This window comes from Paracoccidioides brasiliensis (assembly GCF_000150735.1).
Source record: "Paracoccidioides brasiliensis Pb18 unplaced genomic scaffold supercont2.2, whole genome shotgun sequence".
In the NCBI taxonomy this organism is placed as follows: domain Eukaryota; kingdom Fungi; phylum Ascomycota; class Eurotiomycetes; order Onygenales; family Ajellomycetaceae; genus Paracoccidioides; species Paracoccidioides brasiliensis.
In genome coordinates this window covers 2,632,112-2,652,131 of record NW_011371359.1, presented here as the reverse complement: position 1 = coordinate 2,652,131, position 20,020 = coordinate 2,632,112, and the positions used below count along the sequence as shown (strand labels likewise).

Sequence of the window (20,020 nt, the reverse complement as noted above, 5' to 3'; positions counted from 1 at the left end):
AAGTCAAGAGGGGAAAATCATCATATATCACAAAGAAAATAACCCCCCCCCCCCCCCCATTAATATCAAGATTGTAATAACTGAAGTTCTTTATAAAGATGTAGTAGTTAGTTATCTGGTGTCCGGACGCTGCAGCAACTAAATAACGTGACGTGACATCCCACGCAGGCAGCGCGCTTCCCCGCAAAAGTTGCCCCCAACCTCCCTCCCCCCCGCCCCCATCTCTTTGAGATGGACGCCGGCCATTGGTGGAAGGAAGATTCTCAGGTTTAACAAGCTCAGCAACGATCACTCCACGGGCTGCTTGAGAGAAGACACATGGGGCAATGCTGGACATTGCCCTGCGATTTCTTCTTCCTCTCAGTATCTAGCAGCAAGTAAGTAGCAGTAACTAACTAATGTATGCTGCTGCTAGTGAACCCTCCCCCCTCTCCATCCCCTGTATATCCCAATCTCAGTTCCCCCCCCCCCAGCAAAGCTTCCCCAAGTGACTTATAGAATCATCCTCCGTCTTCATGGTTGACTCTCCCGTAGCCAGCTGTGAGGTGCCGCAAGGGGAGAAGGCAACCCGCGACACGGGCACGAAACCTAAACGCTTCCAATGCATGCGGTGTCAGACGCGCTTTGCACGACTCGAGCATCTTCAGCGCCATGAGAGAATACGTGAGTACACTGCCTTTTCTATAGAATCAATACAAGCTATAATAAATATAGCTCGTATTATGTGTTTTGTCTGGATGTGAAGACTGAGTTGACTTTGTTGTACTGTAACTGTATTCGTTATCTAGATACCCAGGAAAAGCCCTTTTGCTGTCAGTTATGTGACCACCGGTTTACCAGAAGGTAAATTTTTATACCCTACCTATCGAAATCTTAGGGCTAGGTGATGAACTCCCGATAGATCTTGGAGGGATAAATATCTATAGTTGCTCACGGATTTTTGCTGATTTATTTACTCACGTAGTGATCTCTTGATCAGACACCAACGTCTTTCACACAACAAAGACGGGTCTCGGAAAAAGAACCCACACACTCCCAAGACGAGGAAGTCAGCGGCCAGGAAGCTAAATGCCTCCCATTCCGCTCCTGCGCCATACCCGCCCCCATCCCCGATCGTTGAACCTCCACTATCAGGGGAGGATGGGGATATACGAATGCATCCAGCTGGTGACGTGGATCCACCTATTTCCGTGCAAGCAATCATCGACGCTGGCAAACACTCTCTGGCCACACTGACAATGGCCGCTGAGCATGTAGCGCTCGAAATGCCTGACCAAATCGCCGACACGAACATACAGACGAACCGTTGTTTGCATTCAATCACTGCCCCAGAAAATGCTGAATCCAGCAACAACTTCAGAAAAGAGCCAGCCTCCAGGCCACCAGAGCAGTCTGTGGTTATCAACTCCTGTGATGTTAACGTGGACTTTGAGACTTCCCTTGATGAGCTTGCGCTAGTCCTGGATAACGGTGTGCTCTCATCGCACCATTTTGCAGCAATTGTTAGATTGGAGCAGCCGACCCTGTTTTTTGCGCCGGAATTGTCAGGCCATCCAGGAAAACTTGGGGCAGGTCTCCCACGGCAAGCTGCAGCCCATTACAAACAGAATTCCGATCAGACCGACAAAATTTGCCCCCCTTCTTGGTTCTGGCCACGGCTTCCACCTCCATTGCCTAAGGAACAGAGCTTGAAGCGTCAAACTGGGCATACCATTCCATCGAAGACCCCGTTGCCTGAGATTTCGCCTGATGGCATGCGAGATATTCAGTCAAGATTAAGTGAATTTTTCTCCGTAATACCTGCTGGGTTTCAGCTACCTTCCCGTCTTGCACTGTCTCGTTACGTCGCTGGCTATATAAATGGTTTCCACGAGCATTTCCCGTTCTTGCATGTCCCCACAATGTCCGTCAGTAGTTGCTCTGTAGAGCTCATTCTCGCCATGGCCGCCTTGGGGACACAGTACTGCTTCGAGGACGAAAAAGCCATTGAGTTGTTTTATGCCAGTAAGAGAATCGGGATGGAGCGTATTAGGCGTAGAGAGGCCAAACTTGCGGCATTAAATCGTCGCTCGAAGTCAGAATTGGCTTCTTCAGCCCATGGTATGGATGATGCTTCAACTCCCCACGGTTCGTATCGATCCCAATCCATGCCTGGACCATCTAACTTACTTCCGAAATCGCAACCTTCCCCACTGGTAGCACCAGACCGAGAAGATCTGATTCAAGCAACGCAGGCGCTGTTAATATTAATGGCAATAGCAACGTGGGCAAAGCATAGGGAAATAGTGCGCGAAGCTCTGGCCCTCCAGAGCATGCTCTCTACTCTTGTCCGAGACGATGGCCTCCGAAGTCATCCCGTGCCCGATGATATCTCATGGGACGAGTGGATCCAAATCGAAACCAGAAAACGGACGAAATTCGCCGTATACTGTTTCTTCAACCTTCACTGCATCGTGTATAACATCCCATCCCTCATCCTGAATTCTGAACTCAATCTTCAACTTCCCTGTAGCGCGGTAGAGTTCAATGCATCCAACCGGCTGAAATGGCTGGAGGCGAGAGGGAACGCTGGAGGTCCTCAAATAGATTTCCAGACAGCAGTTAGCCGCTTGTTCTCGCATGGTGGGCACGACATCATGGAACACAATTCATCGCTGGGCAATTACATTCTAATCCATGCGATAATCCAACATATATATTTCCTCCGTCAGTTTTATGGGGGTAGATTCGATGGCAATCACGATGTGGCACCGGATGATCTAGTAACAACCGAGAACGCACTGCGTAACTGGCAAACAGGCTGGAAATGCCATGTCGAATCACACCTCGATCCACAGGGTGCTAATGGGCCGACGGCATTCAACTCAACTGCGCTTCTGCAACTCGCCTATATTAGGTTGATTGTCGATACAGGCCCCGGACGGGCGCTGGATACTCGCGATCCGGTACAGATCGCCAGAGCGTTTGCTGCAAGCCCGCGCATCAAACGCACGCCGAATCTCATTCGAGCAGTCCTGCATTCCGTCCACAACCTGAGTGTCCCCGTGAAAGTCGGAATTCGACTCATGTCGCGAACACAGTCATTCATCTGGTCAATTCAGCACTCTCTATGTTCCCTGGAATGCGCCTGTTTGCTCAGCAAGTGGCTGGAAGCGTTATCACTTCCCCATCCAGATCCGCCGGTGACGGAGGATGAGTGGCGGATAGCTGCACTTGTAAAAATGATGCTGGATGAAACGGAATTTGCTCCCTTGGAGATCAAGTCTCTGAATTCTGCCGTGATGATCAAGCAGATAAATTCGGGTGTGCTGCGGGTGTGGGCGAAGATTTTCGGAGGGACGCAGACTTGGGCTATTGTTGATGTTATTGGGAGTTCGCTGAATGTGTATGCGGATATGATTGATGCAGATTGTTGATCACGCAGATTTTTGTGGTTCTTGGTAGTAAAAGCAAGGGAGGGGGCTTGGGGGATTGGCTGGAGAAGTCGTACATAGGGGACAGGGTAAACCACTGTCGAACATTCGTATGATTATTTTTTTCTGGATACAATGATGGACACATGTAACTGCCGAGATCTTCTGACCAGCACCTTATGTGGGAGATTGCATAGAACACTGGCGTTGATAGATGGCAAATATCATTAGAGCATTAGCACATTTCATCTGGAAAAGCGTGTGCCCTCCTTTCAATTTGGACATTGTTTGCCTTTCCGTAGCTCACGAATTATGATTAACGAAAATGGACCTATAATTCACAACTTGCGTTGAGTAACATTGTAAGTGCACGTGTGTGGCCAGCCGGTCACAGTATGACGATGGTAAGAATCCATGGATGCCCAACGGAAACTGTCCACGCGCTCAACGCAAGACCATTACTTCTTTGCATGAAGAAACATTTCATGCGCCTGGAAGTTGGGATGGTTAGGAAGACAGACCGTGACGCAGAAGATGAAAGATATCGTGTCAGATCTATGGTTTGGTCGATGAAACCCACCCACCCGCTATGCCGGCACAGATTTCGAAACGCAGCATAGCGTGGCAGCCCATATTAATGGAGACTGAATAATACTGATTAGATATGTGACCTATTGTTTTCATGTTTGCTGCAACGTTGATACGTTCCTTTTTGTTTCCCCCGTTTCTTCATTGGGGATAATGGGTGGTGGGCAGCTTTTGCGTTTATTCATTTTGGAGGTGCGAACTGTCAAATTTCACCCTGGGTTCTGCACATATACAGTATAATATCTATTGGGGACCACATCAGGGAATGCCATGATCTCCCTTGATATGCTTTTGCCATCAGGCCTGGGGTAGTGGTCAGCTAGCCGGGTGGCCATCTTCAGCGGTCTTTGAATGTTTCAGCCCGATGGAATCATCCTGCCTGCAAATTCAGTTCATTCAAGAAGAAAATTATCTTCTCATGAATAACTGCATATACCAGTGCCATTATCACTGCACTGCCTGTAGAATGACATACCGCCTTTGCAGTCATCGGCCTCTGACGAAGGAATGCCTGAACACCATGTTTCACCCGGGCCATCTCCTCAGTCAGTAGTGAATCAACAGATAATATAGCAGATGAAACAATTCGCTAATGCCAAAGTATGAACTAATTAAGCCATCAGAGAGGCTGAGGATGGGAGACATCTTAGATCATGATCTTGCGCCACAAAGAGAATCATGGGGTAGGTTCGAGGAGGGGTATTAAGGGTGACTAGACGCACGAGGTCGAAGACGAAGGTGATTCGTGTTGGCCCAAGGAAGCCTGGGTCTGATGGTCGTTTCCTTTCTGCACACATCATTTTCTTATTGGAGCTGGTGATGGTGATGGGAATAAGATCCCGACGTTTGGAAGCTTTGGGATGCAGACTTCACCGCAGAACCTGACGGCAAAGATTAGGTGGTTAGTGAAGTGTCTCGGCTGGCTGGCACACACGATGGTTTTCGAGGTTTCGCATGATTGGAATTTGAGTTAGATGCCATCCGCTTCACGCTCTGCTTTGCTACTTCTTCCACATCTCTACCTCAAGATGCATGCCAGTGACCTCCGTAGTTCGTAGATATTGATTTGAATGTTGAAATACGGGTTAAAATGTAGCTAACTGCAGCTGATTCGAGATGATTGATAAGATCAATCCCAACCATGTAACACGAGCAAGCACAACCCTTCGAGGGCTATCCCCAATTAGGAATGGCCACCTACATCGATCTCATCTTCATGTTACTCCGTTATTTACTCCATAGACGCTTCGTGTTCACGGCGGGGGTATAACGGTAACACCAGCGATATGCCCCGTATATATCCCTCTTCATTTTCAACCTCGCGATAATGCTTTAACCTGCCGCCCTCCCGCAGCCCTCCCGCCAACTCGCTTGACTGTTCCCTTTCACCTGCTCCAGCTAACCATGCTGGAAAACCGCCTGAGGGGCCTGCTTGAACGGCGGCAGCAGTCCTACGAGCAACTGCGGGATGAAGCGGATGATGAGGTTATTGACCATGGCGTGTCGTGCAGTGACAGCGGGCTTCCGCTGGAGGACTACGCATCTTCACCTTTCTCATGGCTGGAGTACTCCATCTTCTTCTGGATGGGAATGAATATGCTTTGGGCTTGGTATGTTCACTTTCAAATGTTGATTGTTTAATGATCTGCGACAACAGTTCTGCTGCTGCATAGAGCTTTGTGTATATGTTATTTTTATATATGCATGTTTATGTGAAAGTCAGAAACTAATATCTGAACCCTTAGGAACATGTTTTTGGCCGCAGCCCCATACTTCCAGCTCCGCTTCGCATCCAACCCTTGGGTCAAGGCAAACTTCCAATCCTGCATCTTGTCCGTTTCCTCCATCGTCAACCTAGCTGCAGTCCTGGTCCTGGCAAAACTACAGATGAATGCCTCCTATCCCCGGCGTATCACCTCATCTCTGATCCTCAACATGGTCATCTTCACCCTGTTGGCTCTGTCCGCCATTTTATTCCGCTCCGTCTCCGTCCCCATCTACTTCACCTTCCTCCTCGTGATGGTTCTGGGTGCCAGTATTGCAACAGGGTATAATCAGAATGGGCTGTTCGCATATGCATCTGGGTTTGGACGGAGTGAATATACACAGGCCATCATGGCAGGACAAGGCGTGGCGGGTGTTCTACCATGTATAGTCCAGATCCTCTCAGTCATCGCTGTGTCGGAGAAAAGTGAGGGCGTGAGCGACAAAGAGATGCAATACAAATCATCCAAATCAGCTTTCGCATTCTTCATCACCGCCACCCTCGTGTCCGCCATCTCCTTCCCCGCCTTCCTCTACCTCCACCGTCGTCAAAAGAAGTTAACCCTCTTCAAAACCGCCATCCCCATCGGACCAACTGACGAAGAGCCCGAATTCTCTACAACAAATATCACCACCACCACAAAGCCAAGGACTCAGTCCCGCTCTGGACCCTATTCCAAAAACTCCGCTGGATGGCACTGGCTGTCTTCCTATGTTACGCAATCACAATGGCCTATCCCGTCTTCACCAATCAGATCCGCAGCGTCAGAGACACGAACACGGGCACGACACCCACCAAACCCCTCCCCCTCCTCTTCCGATCTCCCATCTTCATCCCCCTAGCCATCTTATTCTGGAACACCGGCGACCTCGTGGGCCGCCTCATCCTCCTCATCCAGCAAATAAACATACACCACCGCCCAGTCCTGCTCTTCCTCTTCTCCGTCGTCCGCATTGGCTTTATTTCACTGTACATGATGTGTAATATACACGGGCGTGGCGCCTGGATTAACAGCGACCTGTTCTACTTGGTTATCGTGCAGTTTCTTTTCGGTGTGTCGAATGGGTATATTGGCGCGTCATGTATGATGGGCGCAGGGGAGTGGGTAGATGTTGAGGAGAGGGAGGCTGCGGGTGGGTTTATGGGTTTTATGCTGGTGGCTGGGCTGACCTCAGGGAGTTTGTTGAGTTTTTTAGTTGCTAATTAGACCGGTGACCTACGTATTTAGGGGAGGAGAGGGGGATTCTTTTTCTGGGATGTCATTTATGTTTTCATGGCTAAGATTATATTCTTGGACTTATGCTATTGCCTTTTTGGGGTTGTTTTCGGTTTCTGTTTCTTGATACCCACCCAAACTAGCAGAAAGTTTCGGATGATTGATGCTGAAGTATAGAACGTTCATATCAACCCCTGAATCCACAAGGGTTGCTTTGATGACTTCTGTTAGACTAGAGCAGGGGTACATGATTCCCATGAATATACCATGAAAATAAATTAAAGAATATGCACATTCAATTAATAACACCATCATTATTAGGGTTGATTTTATATCAAAGCCGAAAATTCAAGTCTATTAGGCTTAAGAAATACATATTTCTCTATCTATACAGGTGTATAGGTGGCTCAGAACAAATTCATAACGAAAGGGAAATTGGTAATGGAATAAAACAAAAGGGAAATTCATGATAAACGACTGAGTTTATCCCACATTCCCGTACAAGTCGAAAGGAGTGGAATATAAGGACGAGAGGGGAGAGGAGGGCAAGGTGGAAGGGGAAGAAGAGGGAAGGGGTAGAGTTAATAATCAAGCACATTGGGCGGGAGGTTTTGATACCTGCCATATAACGATAGCATAGAATCGGTCGGTGGTGAATGGTATTCGTTGCATATTAGGGTGGTAGAGTGGGTGTTGCTGGGGAATATGGGTATATATCTAGATATAATATACAAATGCATGAGGAAGCACGGTAAGAAGCCAAATATCATGCATCCATAGATGAGGGTGAGAAAGACAAAAAGAGAAAGCTCAAGGGTATGGATTAGCAAAGTCCTATGCGATGGAGGACGAGGTAAGATGGGCAGAGGATAAAGGAGAAACGAATCTGTGGTCTTCAGGCCTTGAAGGACGAGACCACAGGATCGCGATCTTTGGGACGGAGAGGATAGGAGATGGGGAACGAAGAGGAGGGAAGTGACACAGCAAGCAAATAGTATTCACATTTGCTTACCATTCTATTTTTCTTGGGACGGCTGCTGCTTAGAAGTAGCAATACTGGCCTCTATGCCAACAGCCACCGCATATTTCTCCTTCGAAGGTCCCTCCGCAACACCATTCCTCTCAGCAACCTTCTCCAACTCCACATCACCATCATCATCATACTCTCCATAATCTTCCTCCCCTTCCTGCAGCATTTGCTGCAACTCCTCCTTCTCAGACGGCGGTCCCCTAACCACCGACTGCACAGCCCCCCCCTCAGAGCTCATCTGCCACTCCATAAGCTTCGTAAACGCACCGTCCGGTCGCGCGCTCAGTTCCAGATATGAACCTTGCTCCGCAACGTGGCCGTCACCGCTGAGGACGATGATGGTGTCGGAGCGCTTGATGGTGGAGAGACGGTGGGCGATGCTGATTGTCGTATTATTGCCGCGGAGTAATGCGGCAAGAGCGCTGTTGACCAGCGTCTCGGATTCGGCATCGAGGGCGGACGTGGCTTCGTCGAGGATGAGGATGTCTGGGTTTTTGATCAGGGCACGGGCGATGGCGATTCGCTGCTTTTGGCCGCCGGAGAGTTGAGCGCCGCGGGCGCCTACGTGTGTGTCGAGGCCATCGGGCTGAATCGGGAAACGAGTCTTGTATTAGTAAAGCGGGTAGGTGGGATGCTTGGAGGGGAAGGTAGATGTCACTTACGAAGTCACTGATGAATTGACAGTTGGCCTTGCGCGCCGCTGCGATTATTTCCGTCCTTGTCGCATGGGGCTTGCCGTAGGATATGTTCTCAGCGATAGTTCCAGAGAAGAGTACGGGCTCCTGCGCCACGACGCCGATTTTCCTTCGTAGAGATTTCGCATTCATTGAGGAGATGTCCTTCCCATCTATCATAATCTGGCCTCTGGTAGGGTTGTAGAAGCGCAGTAACAAGGAGGCAATCGTGGATTTACCGCCTCCCGAGGGGCCGACGATTGCAACGTTGCTTCCTTGCGGAATCTCAAAGTCGAGGTCTTTAAATACAGTCACTGCGGGTCTGGTGGGATAACTGAAATCCAAATTCTTGAACCGGATCGCTCCCCTTGCAGAAACCACTTTATCTCCTACGGTAGGGGGAATAGTGGGATGGCGGTCTTGGAGCTCGAATAGTCGACTGGCAGCACCAACGCCCTTCATCAGTTCCGAATAGAAGCTGGACAAGCCAAACATGCTTGATCCAGCGTATGCTGCATACATGAGGAATGAAGTTAAGTCTCCAATGGAAATGGCCCCGGACTGAACCATTCCACCACCAACATAGAGCAAACTCAAAATCATCATATTTCCCATCAAACCGGTCTGCAAAGATACAAATAGCTGTCAGCATATACCAGATTTGATTGAAAAATTAGCGGTTGGAAGTACTCACGATGCTAAAGAACGCTGCGCTAACTAAAGACTCTCTCTTTCCCAGCTCAAAAATCCTCCTGGTTTGCCTATTATATCGATGGACCTCCAAAATCTCTCCTGCAAAAGACTGACTTGTCTTCACATTTCCCAGACGCTCCTCCGCGATTTTGGTCAGGCTACCCAGGTTCTTCTGAATCTTGCGACTAATATTTCTGATTGCTCTGCCGTAAAGGAACGCTCCAAGGGCCACTGGGGGTAGCAGCAAAAGGAGAACGCTTGACAGCTTAAGACTGACAAAGGCCATCAGACCAAACCCAGCAACGCCACTGACAGCAGCCCTAAGTCCATCTGAAAGATTCTGCGTGATACTTTTGCCGACGATTATGGTATCCGAGCTTAGCCGGGAAATCAAGTCACCGACTCTGTTGGCATCGAAAAACTCGGCATCCTGCATAAAAGTACGTCTGAAGAGCTTAGATCTTAGTCGCGCAACAATACGTTCCCCCACAATCCGTAGAATTATAATACGACCACAGTTTGCAGCAGCACCCAGCAAAAGAACACCGGCCAGGACACTGTAGAAGACGGGGAGCGTGAGGCCGAACAATTCATTGCCACCTTCAGGGCTGCTATGCGTTGCGATATCGAGAATCTTGCCGATGGAAAACGGAATTGACATGGTGATAGATGACGAGATGAGCAAGCAGAGTAGCGCTATGGACAGGATTTTGGCCTCTGGACGGGCAATTTTCAACAACCGCCATATCTCGCCAAAGCCGAGCCTCTTCCCGCCCGCATCCTTTGATAATCTTGCGCTAAGGTTTATTTTCGCTGCTTGTGATGCCTTCTCCGTACGCTCAAATCCTCTATGTATCTCTTCTAGAGCGGCTTCTTGTTTCTTCTCCAGCTCTGTCTGCGGCTTCGTCGGGGGCTCCGGTTTGGCTACTTTTTGCCGTGCTGTCGTAGAGGAGAGGAATCGGACCTGCTGAAGACAACCAGGTCCCACGATAGATGAAACAGTGACATGAAATTTTGTTGCAGATGACTTTCGGATGTCTGCCTGCCGTAGGATGTCTGGTCGTTGAGATACGATGGGGGTGATCGACTGGTGACGTCGTAAGCCACCGTTTGCATCAAGCGATGGTCTCTGGGCATGGAAGGAGGTATCATTAAATAAAGGAAGCGATCGCGATCCCGACTGAGCAATGCGACGTGAAGATGCTCGTGGAATGAAGGCGGCAAGCAGCCCTGATCTGCGCATTTTCGAGGAGCTGTCCAAACTTCGAGCCACTCATTTAACCCATCAGCGACGTGGGGAACCTAACGAGAGAGAGAGACGGCAGGGCGTTCCATATTAGACAAAGGTGTGACGGCCAGGAGCAACACCAACTCAAGACTGAGAATATGTATAATATGGAATATTAATTGTATACCAGAGGGGGCCTAAATATCCGGCTTGGGGGGTTGTTTGTCGAAGTACCAAGAAAATCTTTGTAGACGGGTTGGGTTTAGACGTTGCGATGTTCGGAGAAGAGATTCGAATCACGGGGAATAGTTTGTTCAACAGGTTCAGGGTTTTTGCGAACAGTAAATAAAAACTGCGCCACTGACCGTTGGGAGAGATAACTTAACAACTACAACAAACTCGCTGTAAAAGTAAAAACTGCAAGACTGAGTTCGTTATAGCTAACTGGTCTGATATTATATTTTATTTTACTGCTCTCGGCTGCTTCTTCGTGCTTCTTGTTGTTTTATTCGGTCTTGTCCCTGCTGCATTGTTATTCTATTTGCCCCAATTAACCACAAAATTTGCCCCTATATTCCCCCAACCGTGCCCCGTCTGGCTTCTTGCGTTTTGCCAGCCAACATGGTACTCGACTACAGCAAATGGGACGCCCTCGAGCTCTCTGACGACTCCGATATAGAAGTACATCCCAACGTCGACAAACGATCTTTCATCCGTGCAAAACAGAACCAGATCCACCAGCAGCGCATTCAGCGTCACCAAGAAATCGAAACTCTCAAATACTCCCGCATCATAAATGATGGACTGCTGAAACGCATTGATGGCCTCATAGCCTCACTTAAGAGACATGAAGGCAGCTCCAGGGAACCAGATGAACTGGTCTTCCAGGCCCTGATCGAGTCTGCCGGAGACCCTAGCGAAGATACTCCACCGCCGGCTCCAGAAGATGTATTTCAGCAGGAAAAGGAGCAGCCGAAATATTCACAGATGATGGGGTCATTGGTAGACCAGGTGAAGAAAGAACTCAATGAATCGAAGCCGGAAAATCGATTCGAGGCATACATCAAGGGAGTGGAAGGACACAAGAATAGAGTACTGGACCTGCAGCAGCAGTTATTGGAGAAGCTGGATGCCCTAGAGAAAGAAGAGGCCAGCAAAATTACTAGTGACAGCATACACACCGGCTTCGATAGCTCATTTGTCAACAAATCCAAGCCTAAGCCTGCGCCATCAGAGAAGAAGAAAAAGAAGGAAACCGCCCCTTCCGTGGAATTGCTGAACCCCGGTGCCGTTGCTAACGGGGATGTGGGGGCCGTGTCCTCTGGAGCGGAAGCGGACGGCGAAGACGAGGAGGATGATGACGACATCAAAGCCACCCCACTAGCTAAGCAATTCGCCATGATCAAACTTGGAGACTACAGATCCTGCCTTCAGTTCATAGGAGATCACCCCGAAATCGTCACGGAACACAAGACAGATGAATTACTCATGGAAGCGTTCGATGCCCAGCTGTCAGGGAAGGAAGAATATGCACGCCAATGCGTCCATCAAGGCCTGCTGCTGCAGTATTGCCGCTCCCTTGGCAGCGATGGGGTGGGTCTCTTCTTTAAGCGGTAAGATTTAAAAGCGCCTTCTTCCATAACATCTGCAGTAAGATACATATGTAGATCTACAGAGTCAAGATAACTAACTCATCCGAAACAGCATAACAACCAAAGATCACCAAGCCTCAACACTATTCCACAACGACGTTAACGAAACCTACGGCAAGATCAAAGTCCGCGCTGCAGAACTAGCTAAGAATTCCTCCGAAGGACCTGCCGAAGTCGAGCAAATCCAACTCCACGCCGTCGACCCGAATACGAAACTCAATATCAAAATCCCCACGCCGGGAAGCACGGATCCCGAGTCCGTTAAGGCGCTGGAGATCTTCAATGCGTTCCCGCCGGAGTTGCAGAAGGCGCTCAAGTCTGAGAGTCTCGATGAGGTTAACAAGGTGCTTGGGAAGATGAATGTAGAGGAGGCGGAAGATGTTGTGGAAAAGCTAGGGTCTAGTGAGATTTTAACGGTGGAGGAGGGGATTGTGGATGCAACGACGGAGGAGGGGAAGAAGTGGTTGAGTGAGATTGAGGGGGGGAAGGGAGTGGGGCAAGATGAGCGGGAAGGGTGGGAAAGGGGGGGGATAGAAGATGATAAGGTGATGGAGGTGGAGAAGAAGGGGGAGGTTGTTGGGGACCCTGAGTAAGCTGATCAGTGGGGCTGGTGGAAGAATTGTATTGTCCAATCTTCTTTATTTTCATTCTTTTCTATGATATGAAGTGCCTTCATTTCATCGAGTTTGAAGAATTGAGTTCCATTTTCTTTGAAGTTGAGCCTTTTCATTCTGTCTAGATTTTGGTTTTCCTTTTTCCTTTTTTTTTTTTTTTTTTTTTTTTTGGGTGAGCGAACGAGGGATGATTACTGCGATTTGCTCTGCGAGATATTTTCGGGTTTCATACCTCGGGGTATTAAAGGTGGGAGCGGCAAAGGCATACCTTGAGGAGAATTCTAAAGCTATGGAGGGACAATGAGACGCGGTTCGCGGGGGAGAATTACTAAGCCATCCAGAGTAGAGAATTGAAGGAAATCAGTTGATGAAATGAGTAACTATAGCGAGTTCCCTCATGTTATCTACATCCAATATCGTGTACTAGGTCTACTAATGACATATCTCTGCTCTCACTTCCCCCATCAACATCCAGTTGTTCAATACATACTACTCATGTCCGTATAAACTATTTGCATGATGATAATTCGCACTCAGCGAATAAACAAGAAATCAAAACATACAAAAAAGTCCAATGCGAGAGCAAATCTAGTCATAAAATATTGTTTCATATCGTAGGAATAAAGCACTTGAAGAGAGCAAAAAATATAAAATAATAATACCCTGCATGAAGTGAAATAAATGCACGTGCAATATAGTATCACATCACTTTGAAAGTAGAAACAGGCCGATTCATCACATGAGGATGTGAGACGCTCTCTGGTTATGATGAAACATATGCCGCCCGTAAAAAGTATATATCAAGAGGCAATTTTTAAAGATAAAAGAGAAACCAATCAACCGCCAGGTCGAAAGCACCAGGGTATACCCAAGAATGTAAATACAAAACTGTGAAAAGCCCTTGAGAAGACAGCTTGTCTATCTCTATAGTTCCATCGCATCAAAAATATAAAATAAAAGTCGCCAAAACCGAACAGAATGAAAAAATAAAATAAAATAAAATAAAAATAAAATAAAATAAAATAAAAATAAAAGTGCATAATGACAAGGAAGAATATGGTAACTATAAAAGTACTGCTAAAGTGAGAAATGAAATGAGTAAAATTTGACATTGTCCGGTTGTCAGAACTTCAATAATGCAAAACAAGGAACCTTCCGGAGCCCGCCCGAAAAAGCTAAGAAATAAAAAATAAAATAAACCGATGAAGGCAGAATGCTGTCTAATTCTATACACGCCATGCCAATGAAGCTGCTGAAAAACAAGACCCCTTCCCCCCCCCAAAAAAAAATAAAAAATAAAAAAATAAAAAAAGGAAAAAGGAAAATGAAAAATGAAATAAGGAAAAGAAACAGATGGACATGACAACATGGATGCTACTTTTCGCACCCATTTACCGTAACGTTTCAACGCGGAAAGGAAGGAAAGTCTGTATGGCAGGTATCCGTCACTCTCTGCGCTTCCGCATATACCGGATGGGAGGTCCCCCAGTCATTCTGTGCAGGCACGTTTGGTGATCTTGACCCGTCTCTTTTCAAAATGGAATAAGAATTGTTGCGGTAATGATTTCCGGATTGTCCATATCCGTCCCAAAATCACCATCCTTTTTCAGTCATTATCAAAAGCCGACGTGTTTGACCAATATATACCTGTCGCAGTCAGGCCAATCGTATATGGTGGGCTAATATAGGGACCATGCGGGAGAGCGCTAGGGATCTGCAGGACACGGGAAACAATAAGTTTTCCCCAGCTTTGCGGACAAAGGTTGCAGCGATCTTGATTAAAATGAAGCATTGCGCAAAAGTCCAATCCAACCACGCACAATTTCCCGTCTCTTCGATGCCAACACATGGTCATGTTAAGTCATTATTTCCGGGCGCAAAAGAAGAAATCACAGACAAAGAATGAAAATCCAAAAGGTAATAATGGGATTCCATTCAAAGATTTTGTTTATCCTATCTGCGCCATGAACTGCCCGATCTTCTCGCAAAGCTTCGGCTTATCATTCCAAGGCTGGAACTTGCCCTCCATCTCGCAAGCGGTAGTCCTCAACTCCCCCCAAAGTCTCCGCTCTACATCAAAGCCGACTTTGGCAATCATTTCGCGTGCAGGACCCCACATTCGCTGCGGCTTGCCCTCACCATCCCACGCCAGTCCTTTTTCACCAAAGACGCTCATTGGGTCTAGTTTTGGCAGGTTGGCGTGGCAAGTGATGAATGATTCGGGAGGAGAGCTGGGTTTGCCGCTCCAGCCGTAGACTTGGCCCTTCGGGATGTTGAAGTCCCATATCGGATTGACTTGGAGGATCACGCCGCCTTCCCATTCCCCGTTGGGTTTTCGGTAGCCGAATACAGCTGGTCCGGTGGAGACGGCGTAGAATGGGAGATTCAGGATCATGGCGGGGGCAATGAAAGTTTCTTTGTCTCCTTCACCTGGGTGACCCTGAGATAGTAAGAGATAGTAATGCGACGGGCCATAGAAGTTGTAATAAGCTGATAGCAGGAGCATTTTCGCGTGGGATTTCTTGGATACAAGGACCTGGCCAGATTCTGTGGATGCGTGGCTAAATCCCGTTGGGACTTTTTGGGATGAGACTTCGAAGAATGAAGGATGATAGGTAACCTGCCAGAAGTCGGGCCAGGTAACCATGCCTGTTGAAATGAAGGGATCTGAGTTGAATAGGTGGATTGGGTTGTGCATGGGGAAAGCATCCGCGTCGAGGAAGAGTACCTGCTCGAAAGAGGAAAAAAGGAGTGAGAAGATCTTGAATTGGTACTTCTTTAGACCCTCGTCTAACGGTGAGAAATCCAAGATTTCTGCCAGGATGACGCATTTCGCGTTCATTGAAGGCAGAAGTACGCCGCAGACGTATTCATCGTATTCACTTTTGTCCGCCACGAATATTTCAGCAGGCAAGTCTGAGCCTGTCTTCCGCAGCATATGCAGCGAGGTTACTAGTACGGGAAGATATTTCCCCCCTGCGGTAGACACGATACCCTTAGTGCCCGGAGTGTACTGCAGTCTAGGCGCTGTTGAGTCTGAAAGAAAGCTGGTAAATAGCAAGTGGGCCTTCTTCAATATCGCCCTGTCCTCCCTGTCCACAATAATATGTTCCGGTAAGGTGACATTGTCTATCTGGTCGGGCTTGAAGCCAATTGCGGCGGGATGGTCTTCTATCCGTTTAGGCGACTTGCAGTGCGGCTCAGCAGCCTTTAAGATCTCATGGAAGGTCACCCAAAACTCGCCGTGTTTTGCGGTGGTCGGAATGCCATTTTGTATTGATTCTGAGGAATCATTGTCTGCGGAGGAGGAGAAGACAGTTCTGCGGAGGGTGAAGTAGAGGAAGAGGGTGGTAAGAACCAGCAGGAAAGTTCGCCGATACCTCGGACCTTGCACCATTGTTGATGTGATGACTGAGCGAGAATTCCTCCGTCTGTCAAGGAGGACGGCTGAAGGAAAGATTGTCCCGGCAGCCGGGGCTGAGGGCCACAGGGGAGCAGGGAAAAGGCAAAAGGAAAAAGGGGTAAAGGGGGCATGCGAAGGAAGAGGAGAGGTTGGTGAAAACAAGGCGGCGCGGTTAAGATACAAAAACTGGTTGCGGCGTTAGTAGATCACGTGAAATGGTACCAAGACCGCCCCTTGGTATGCGGGCATTATTTACTTCAGCTGAACATAGATGTCGGCGGGTAGTGGGGTACGGCTGGTGTAATGGAATAGATGGGTTGATATATTCGAGGAAAACATGAACAACATATGTGTTCATATTCAGAGCCTGATTTACAGCTCTCCCGATATTGTACGGGAGCTGTCAGGCATCTGGGCTTCTGTAAAATTTGTCTTTTTGATGGATGGCGGGCATGGATGCAATGCGATCGCCCCTACAGAACCTTGGGCTAGTCTGACCGTGAGTTGACTAAATGCCATTGGTTGTTTGTGGGAGGCGGAAATCCTTGTGTTCATGCCAGAACTTGAATTGTTGCTGAAGGAGTCAAGGGTCAAAATTCAAGGTGTGTTTGACGGAGCGCGCAGTTAATAACAAGGGCAGGACCTGACAGTTCATGAATGGGAATCCCAGCCCTTGCATGGTCGTTGACTGACGAGGAGACACCACACAGCTTACACAGCTGTCGGGGGCTATACCTGGTTTTTAGTGAATCACTGCAATGTTGTAGCTTGTTGCTGCATCTGGCATTATGCGCCACCAGCAGAGAACGATGGTTATAAAACCCACCAAGTCACCTGTTTCTGAGGCACAGGGCTCGAATATCCTTGCTCAAGTGTAGGTGTCTCTCATCCTGATCCTAACCCCAGTTCCTGATTTTGATTCCTGGTTCTGCTGGTCCATCCACCTGTCGTTCCGTGGGTTTATCCAGCCTGCTCTCAGTTCAAAGGTTGACTGAATAATGATCCGCCCCTACAAGGGCTAACCGCATACGTCTGAGAACGTCTCCTATCTCAACCCTTGGAAAAGTTTCTCAACCTCCTCAACTTCAAAAGAATTTCTCCTAATTACATCCTCTCACTTCATCGTACTTCAGGCCACGAACAGCTTACTTATCACTCTTACGTCTTAGTTAATACACACTGATCAATGCGGTCAGCTTAGGGCGCATTGATCAAGTGAATGTGTAACTAGGCTGGTCTTGAAAGCCAACCATCCCAGGATCATTTAGTCTGCGCTGAACCTGAAACTTCCTTGGCATTATCCTGATGGAGAAACAGAATTATGGATTCAGAGGGGCGCTCTAGGCCTCATCTCGTGTCTGCATGATGGACCCTTCAAGTGCAAATGTGAGCGTCAGCCGTAAGTTGGAAGCATGGATGTTCAACGTTACACGCCTTGGCGACAGCGACTCCACATAGCGTTACTAACTAATCCACCGCAAGCGAGCAGCCAATCCAAAAATATTCTCATCTCCTAACTCATCTACTTCAACACCCATATTTAAAGATATATAAAGTTTACATTGTATATTTATTATCTCCTCGTCTGGCGACTTGCAATTTTTAGCGCAGTTTTTTAGTGTGTACATTAGTGTATTAAATACAGTGATCTAATTGATTCTAAACCAGGATCCGCAGTATTTAGCTGTATTGGTGTAATCTATGTAATCTATTTGAGCTAACCCTCATTTAGTTTAATTGAATGGAATTCTGCCCAGCATCGACCTTTCACGCAGAGGTGGGTATTTTGACATGTAGAACAGCCACGCATTGATTGTGGAAGCCGTTTTTAATTCCGCTGACCCTGCTGTTTTTTGTATTGACACCAGGCACAAGTTCGTATAGTTGGAAGAGAAATTCGCTCATGTTTTAGGGTGGAATTCAATCGTTCGGGTGGTAGTGTGGATGAGAACTTAAAGAGTTGAAGATAGAGCTTCTCACGGAATGCAGCATGACTTAGCGGGTGAGAAGCCCTCATCTTATGGAGAATATAAGAATTGACAACTGCATGGTCAATTATCCAATATAGAATTGCTAACCAGTTTCTATATGTGATTCTATGAGTCTCATATGCCAATCTATACTGATTTGCAAGGTCCACTCCATTCATATAATGATTGTAGTCATCAATCATGACAGGAATATCAAGGCTTTTCACTGAGTCATTGCCAAATATACGGTGAATTTGAGGTCCATTCGTAGAGGTGATTCCTGGCCATTTTCAATTGCGAGTAATAAAACTGTCTGGTGAATGAATTATAGACAGTGCTAATACCACATTATTATCTTTCCATCCAAGACAGAGAACTTGCTTCTCTGGTATGAAGCATAGAGTATTATATGGTAGCTTGCTGGAGGCACCATGATCTTTCATTTCCTGAAGAAGAGGAGGAAGGCCACCGGGCCGAGTAGTTCCACAGGCACCATAGCCACATTCTTGAAGGTAGTTGAATAGAGCAATCAATGTGAAGTAGTTGTCCATATAAATTGCATAGCCAGTGACATCATTATTATTGACTGACTCTCTCTCTGATTGAGCATGAGATGAAGATTCCAGGGAAAGATATGGTAGTTCTTCTGTCATTTCCATAAGAAGAGATCCGGTCTTGGTAAGCTCTGGGTGTTTGAACATACCCACAATGCCCAGTTGATGACTTGACAAGCAAAAAGTCCATAGATATCCATGTTCTGCTAGAGAAAACACCTTATATCCCCGTTTAATGGGCTTGTTGGGCATTTTCACTGTGTGTTTTGACCTCCCAAAGAACCAAATCATCACCTCATCAATTGATAGATTTGAACCCGGCGTATATAACTTCTTACACACTGCACGAAAGTTCAGGATTAATGGCTCTAGCTTGCTGTAGAAGGAAACCTCTGCCGCATATGGATTTGAAATATGAATAAACTGTTTAATTTGTTCGAAGTGTTTAATTGACATATGATGTGGTGGTGTATAAATTGGACCCTGGGCATTACTTGACTGCCAGTAATGAGAAACAGATGGTGATTTATGTATTCCCATATATATGATTATACCAAGGAATACCTTGATATCAGAGGTAGTAGTTGGCTTTCATTCACGAGCATGGATTGAGAGTTTTTTTTGGTAACTGGATATTGGCGTATAGATTTGTAGATTTGGATATAAGCTCTATATCAGCCTCTTGTATGAATAGTGTGAATAATGTGTATGGATCCTTTATATCAATGTTCGCCGGGAGGTTAAGAACTGGGGGTTGATATATAAGCTGCATGGGAGTGAACTGAATATTTTCAATAGAGGAAATATCTGCAATGACTTCCTCAACTGGTTGCTTGCATTTTTTTTTTTGATTTCTAGGCATTATTTCAGGCTCTAAGAAAGGAATTGATTAGTTTAAACATAGTAGTAATTGAAAATAAGAGAAATACCTTCAGAATTCACAGGTAATTCCATGGTATAAATATTTGTATTCATACTCAGCTGCAGGGTGGGTGGTGGGTGAAGCTGAGAATCATGAAAATATTTCAATAAATCGCGTTGGCACGCGTTGGGTTGTTGGTCAACATGGTTTTCGCGAATGGGTGGGGATGTTTGAACCAATAATCTTACATATATTTTAGTATGAGAGCTTATTGGTCAAATCATTCATTCTAACTTGATAGTCAATAAATACACTAATGTAACTGCGCTAAAAATTGCAAGTCGCCAGAATAGGAGAT

General features: G+C 46.9%; 5 protein-coding genes across 5 annotated transcripts; 3 read left to right on the top strand and 2 right to left on the bottom strand.

Annotated features, from left to right (window-relative positions):
- Positions 1-515: 515 nt before the first annotated feature.
- On the top strand, positions 516-3,416 carry PADG_02034 (uncharacterized protein; the record flags this gene model as incomplete). Its single annotated transcript, XM_010758870.1, has 3 exons — positions 516-663; positions 789-843; positions 965-3,416. The coding sequence occupies 3 exons, from the start codon at positions 516-518 to the stop codon at positions 3,414-3,416; spliced, it is 2,655 nt and encodes an 884-aa protein (XP_010757172.1).
- A 1,989-nt stretch (positions 3,417-5,405) lies between these two features.
- Positions 5,406-6,608, top strand: PADG_02032 (nucleoside transmembrane transporter FUN26; the record flags this gene model as incomplete). The annotated part of the gene is made up of 2 exons (XM_010758869.1): positions 5,406-5,611; positions 5,747-6,608. 2 exons carry the CDS (start codon positions 5,406-5,408, stop codon positions 6,606-6,608), a joined length of 1,068 nt encoding a protein of 355 aa, XP_010757171.1.
- A 1,390-nt stretch (positions 6,609-7,998) lies between these two features.
- Positions 7,999-10,622, bottom strand: PADG_02031 (ATP-binding cassette permease MDL1; the record flags this gene model as incomplete). The annotated part of the gene is made up of 3 exons (XM_010759376.1): positions 7,999-8,598; positions 8,675-9,310; positions 9,381-10,622. 3 exons carry the CDS (start codon positions 10,620-10,622, stop codon positions 7,999-8,001), a joined length of 2,478 nt encoding a protein of 825 aa, XP_010757678.1.
- Positions 10,623-11,228: 606 nt separating this feature from the next.
- Positions 11,229-12,852, top strand: PADG_02030 (uncharacterized protein; the record flags this gene model as incomplete). The annotated part of the gene is made up of 2 exons (XM_010759375.1): positions 11,229-12,220; positions 12,312-12,852. The coding sequence occupies 2 exons, from the start codon at positions 11,229-11,231 to the stop codon at positions 12,850-12,852; spliced, it is 1,533 nt and encodes a 510-aa protein (XP_010757677.1).
- A 1,969-nt stretch (positions 12,853-14,821) lies between these two features.
- Positions 14,822-16,270, bottom strand: PADG_02029 (uncharacterized protein; the record flags this gene model as incomplete). Its single annotated transcript, XM_010759374.1, has 1 exon — positions 14,822-16,270. One exon carries the CDS (start codon positions 16,268-16,270, stop codon positions 14,822-14,824), a length of 1,449 nt encoding a protein of 482 aa, XP_010757676.1.
- Positions 16,271-20,020: the final 3,750 nt, after the last annotated feature.